Source organism: Lepidothrix coronata, unplaced genomic scaffold (assembly GCF_001604755.1).
Source record: "Lepidothrix coronata isolate B3197 unplaced genomic scaffold, Lepidothrix_coronata-1.0 Scaffold517, whole genome shotgun sequence".
Taxonomy (NCBI): Eukaryota; Metazoa; Chordata; class Aves; order Passeriformes; family Pipridae; genus Lepidothrix; species Lepidothrix coronata.
Genome location: NW_016690697.1, coordinates 19,459 through 23,921, shown reverse-complemented (window position 1 = coordinate 23,921; position 4,463 = coordinate 19,459). Strand labels below are relative to the sequence as shown.

The following is a 4,463-nucleotide window of genomic DNA, read 5'->3' as shown; positions in this document are numbered from 1 at the left end:
GATGGATGGATGGATGTTGGATGGATGGATGGATGGGTGGATGGATGGATGGGTGGGTGGATGGGTGGATGGATGGATGGATGTTGGATGGATGGATGTTGGATGTTGGATGGACGGACGGATGGACGTGGATGGATCCCCTGATGGTGTCACCCCCAGCCGGGGGGCCGCTGCCGGACAAGCTGCAGCAGGCGGAGCTGCCGGTGGTGGACCACGAGCACTGCACCCAACTCGACTGGTGGGGGCCCCTGGCCATCCGCGACACCATGATCTGTGCCGGCGGCGCCGAGAAGTCCGGATGCAATGTGGGTACCTGCATGGGATGGGATGGGATGGGATGGATGGGATGGGATGGGATGGGATGGCATGGGATGGGATAGGATGGGATGGGATAGGATGGCACAGCATGGAATGGCATGGCGAGGTGTGGGGGACAGCCCGGGACCCCCCTGGTGCTGATCTCACCCTCTGCACCCCAGGGCGACTCGGGGGGCCCCCTGAACTGCCAGGCTGAGGATGGCACGTGGGAGGTCCATGGCATCGCCAGCTTCGTGTCTTCCCTGGGCTGCAACGCCGAGAAAAAGCCCACGGTGTTCACCCGAGTGTCCGCCTTCGAGGACTGGATCGCACAGGTGGGCACGGGGGCACCTGCCAGGGACTGGGCTGCCAGGGGGACAGGGAACTGGGATGGCAGAATGCCAGGGAATTGGGATAGCAGGGTGTGGGAGTGCCAGGGAACTGGGATACCAGGGTACCAGGGTGCTCCAGCACTGGAGTGCTTGGGCATCATGGAGCTGGGGACAAAGAGCTCTGGGGTGCCGGGGTACCAGGGCTGTGGGGACCAGGGGAGGGTCAGGGTACCGTGGTACCAGGGCCATGGGGTGCCAGAGTACCAGGGTACTGGGTTCTGGGGGGCCAGGGAACTGGGGTGCCAGGGTGCCATGGTGTCAGTGTGCCAGGATTCTGGGATGCTGGGATGGGCACTGGGGGTGCCAAGGCAAGGGGTACCAGGTTATCGGGGTGCCAGGGTGCTGGGTGCCATAGTGCTGGAGGGTTGGGGTGCCAGGGTGTTGGGGTGTCTGGGTGTTGAGGTGTCTGGGTGTTGGGGTGCCAGGGTGCCAGGGTGTCAGGGTACAGGGATGCCAGGGTGTTGGGGTATTGGGGTGCCAGGGTGTTAGAGTGTTGGGATAAAAGGGTGTTGGGGTACAGAGGTGCCAGAGTGTTGGGGTATCAGGGTGTTGGGATGCCAGGGTGTCGAGGTGCAGAGGTGCCAAGGTGTTGGAGTATTGGGGTGTCAGGGTGTTGGGATATTGGGGTGTTGGGGTGTCAGGGTGCCGGTGTGTCGGGGTATGAGGATTTTGGGGTGTCAGGGTATCAGGGTGTTGGGGTATCAGGGTACAGGGGTGCCAGTGTGTCAGGGTACAGGGGTGCCAGGGTGGTGTTGGGTTCCCCACCCTGAGCAGCCTCTCCCTTGCAGACCATAAGTGACAACTGAGCGTGGCAGCGTCATCGTCACTGACCCCCCGACCTGGCACCGGGCAAATAAACCACAACCATTACACCCTGCACCGCCTGTCCTGTGCTGGGCGGGCACTGCTGGCAGGGGATGGCACTGGGAACACCCAGAGGTGCCCGGATACCTCGGGGATGGGCACTCACGGACACCCAGACAGAGTGGAAAGAGACACTGAGAGGTGCCCAGACACCACAGGGGTGGGCACCCAGGTGCCACAGGGGTGGTTTAACCTACACGGTCACGATGTCACTGAGATGGGCACCCAGAGACACCCAGACACCAAAGGGATGGGTACCCAGGTGCCACAGGGATGGTTTAACCTACACAGCCACAATGCCACAGGGATGGGCACCCTCAGACACCCGGACACCACAGGGATGGTTTACCCTGTGCAGCCCAGATGCCACAGGGATGGGCAGCCAGAGACACCATGGTGTCACAGGGATGGGTACCCAGATGCCGTGGGGATGGTTTAACCTGCACAACCAAGATGCCACGGGGATGGGCATCCTCAGACACACAGACACCGTGGGGATAGACACTGAGGGGTGCCCAGACACCACAGGGTTGGGCACCGAGGTGCCACAGGGGTGGTTTAACCTGCACAATCACGACACCACAGGGATGGGCACCCTCAGACACACAGATATCACAGGGATGGTTTACCCTGTGCAGCCCTGATGCCACAGGGATGGGCACCCAGAGACACCCAGACACCACAGGGGTGGGCACCTACAGGTACCCAGATGCCACAGGAATGGGCACCCTCAGACACACAGACACCACAGGGACAAGCACTCCGAGGTGTCCTGAAGCCACGGGCACGGCCACCCTGGTGCCAGAGGCACGCCAGGACACGCGGATGCCTCGGCCGTGGGTGCCCTGAGGACACAGGGACGGGCCTCCCCCACGTGCCCCGACGCCACGGTGATGGGCATCGGTGACGTCCTCTCCCCCCCCGGGGTTGTGCCCCTCCCCGAGGTGCCCCCAGGCCCCGGTGTGGCCCCCTCGGGTGCCCCCGGGCCGGGTGCCCGTGCCCGTGTCCCTCCCGTCGCTCCGCAACCGCCACCACCGGCGCGTGACCGAGAACAAAGAGCCCTTTGAGCGGCAACCCCGCCGTGACCGGCACCCCAGGGACCCCCACCCTGCCCAGCACCCCAGGGACCCCCCACGGGGCACCCAGGGACCCCCAACCCCCCCCAGCATTCCGGGACCTCCAGGTGGGGCACCTCAGATCTCCCCCACCTTGCTCAGCACCCCGGGACCCCCTGATGGGGCACCCCAGGGCCCCAAACCTCTCCCAGCATTCCGGAACTCCCCCATGGGGCACCCCGTGGACCCCCAACCCCGCCTAGGACCCCGGGACCCCCTGACAGGGCAACCCAGGGACCCCCAACCTCTCCCAGCATTCTGGAACTCCCCCATGGGGCACCCCGTGGACCCCCAACCCCGCCCAGCACCCCGGGACCCCCTGACAGGGCAACCCAGGGACCCCCAACCCCGCCCAGCACCCCGGGACTCCCCAACCCCCCCCAGCATTCCGGGACTCCCCGATGGGGCACCTCAAATCTCCCCCACCCTGCTCAGCACCCCGGGACCCCCTGATGGGGCACCCCAGGGCCCCGAACCTCTCCCAGCATTCCGGGACCTCCCCACAGGGCACCCCGGGACCTGCAATGCCACCCAGCACCCCAGGGCCCCCCCACGGGGCACCCCATGGCCCCCCACCCTGCTCAGCATGCCGGGACCCCCTGACAGGGCACCCTGGGGTCCCCCCCCCGCCGGGTGGCCGTGGGTGCCGCAGCACCCCCCGATTCCCGGCGGGATCCGGGTGGAAAATTCCTGCCCGGGGCTGTATAAGTTTATGGGCCCCTTGTCACAGTGTCCCCGCGGACCTTTGTCCCCCGGCGGTGGCCCCGGTGCCCGCCCCGGCCCCCCCGGGCCTCCCCCCCAGCCCCTCGGGCGCTCTCGTGCCCCTTCGCTCCGGGCAGGGGGAGCCGAGACCCCCCGACCTCGGGACACCCTTTGCACGGGCTGGGGCCACCCAGCAGAGCCCCGATGGGTGACACCCAGCACGGGGGTCGGGAGTGGGACAGGGGTGACACCCAGCACGGGGGTCGGGAGTGGGACAGGGGTGACACCCAGCACGGGGGACACCAGCTGTGACCCCCTCGGTGCCACCAGTGGGACTGGTGATGGGCCGGCACTGGGTGGTGATGCCTGCTGGGTGAGGACACCCCTGGGTGGCAGCAGGGGCAGGGGCAGGGGTGTGGCAGTGCCAGGGGGCTGGTGTGGGTGCCATGGCACTGATGTGGGTGTCACAGGATTGGTGTGGGTGCTGTGAGCCTGCTGTGGGTCCCATGAGCGTGGCACGGGTGCTGTGGGACTGATACGGGTGGTACAGACCTGGCACATGTCCTGTGAGCGTGGCAGGGGTGGTGAGAGCCTGGCACGGGTGCTGGAGTGTGGGGTGGGTGTGTGAGTGTGGGATGGGTGCTGTGGGCATGGGATGGGTGCCCTGAGTGTGGGATTGGTGCTGTGGGCATGGGATGGGTGTTGGAGTGTGCGATGGGTGTGTGAGACTGCCCTGGGTGATACAAAGCATGATGTGGGTGCTGTGAGCCTGGTATGGGTGCTGTGAGCTGAATGTGGGTGCTGTGAGCTGGATATGGGTGCTGTGAGCTGGATGTGAGTGCTGTGAGCGTGACGTGGGTGGTGCAATCCTGGGATGGGCTGTGCGAGCCCAGCCACGAGTGTGGGGTGGGTGCTGGAGTGTGGGATGGGTGCCCTGGGTGTGGGGTGGGTGCTGGAGTGTGGGATGGGTGCCCTGGGTGTGGGATGGGTGCTGGAGTGTGGGATGGGTGCCCTGGGTGTGGGATGGGTGCCCTGGGTGTGGGATGGGTGCTGGAGTGTGGGATGGGTGCCCTGGGTGTGGGATGGGTGCCCT

The 4,463-nt window shown here is 66.1% G+C and overlaps 2 protein-coding genes across 2 annotated transcripts in view; both read left to right on the top strand.

The window, feature by feature from the left end:
* The window catches only part of LOC108510170 (proproteinase E-like), a gene marked incomplete at its 5' end in the record, with an annotated part of 3,409 nt that extends 1,845 nt beyond the window's left edge, over positions 1 to 1,564 (top strand). Inside the window, 3 exons of the mRNA XM_017839856.1 lie at positions 160 to 305; positions 480 to 632; positions 1,478 to 1,564. Coding sequence (XP_017695345.1) covers positions 160 to 305; positions 480 to 632; positions 1,478 to 1,495 — 317 coding nt within the window. The remainder of the gene's footprint in view (positions 1 to 159; positions 306 to 479; positions 633 to 1,477) is intronic.
* A 643-nt stretch (positions 1,565 to 2,207) lies between these two features.
* LOC108510169 overlaps positions 2,208 to 4,463 on the top strand; it is a 12,670-nt gene continuing 10,414 nt past the window's right edge. Inside the window, exons 1-2 of the mRNA XM_017839855.1 lie at positions 2,208 to 2,254; positions 2,498 to 2,634. Coding sequence (XP_017695344.1) covers positions 2,208 to 2,254; positions 2,498 to 2,634 — 184 coding nt within the window. The remainder of the gene's footprint in view (positions 2,255 to 2,497; positions 2,635 to 4,463) is intronic.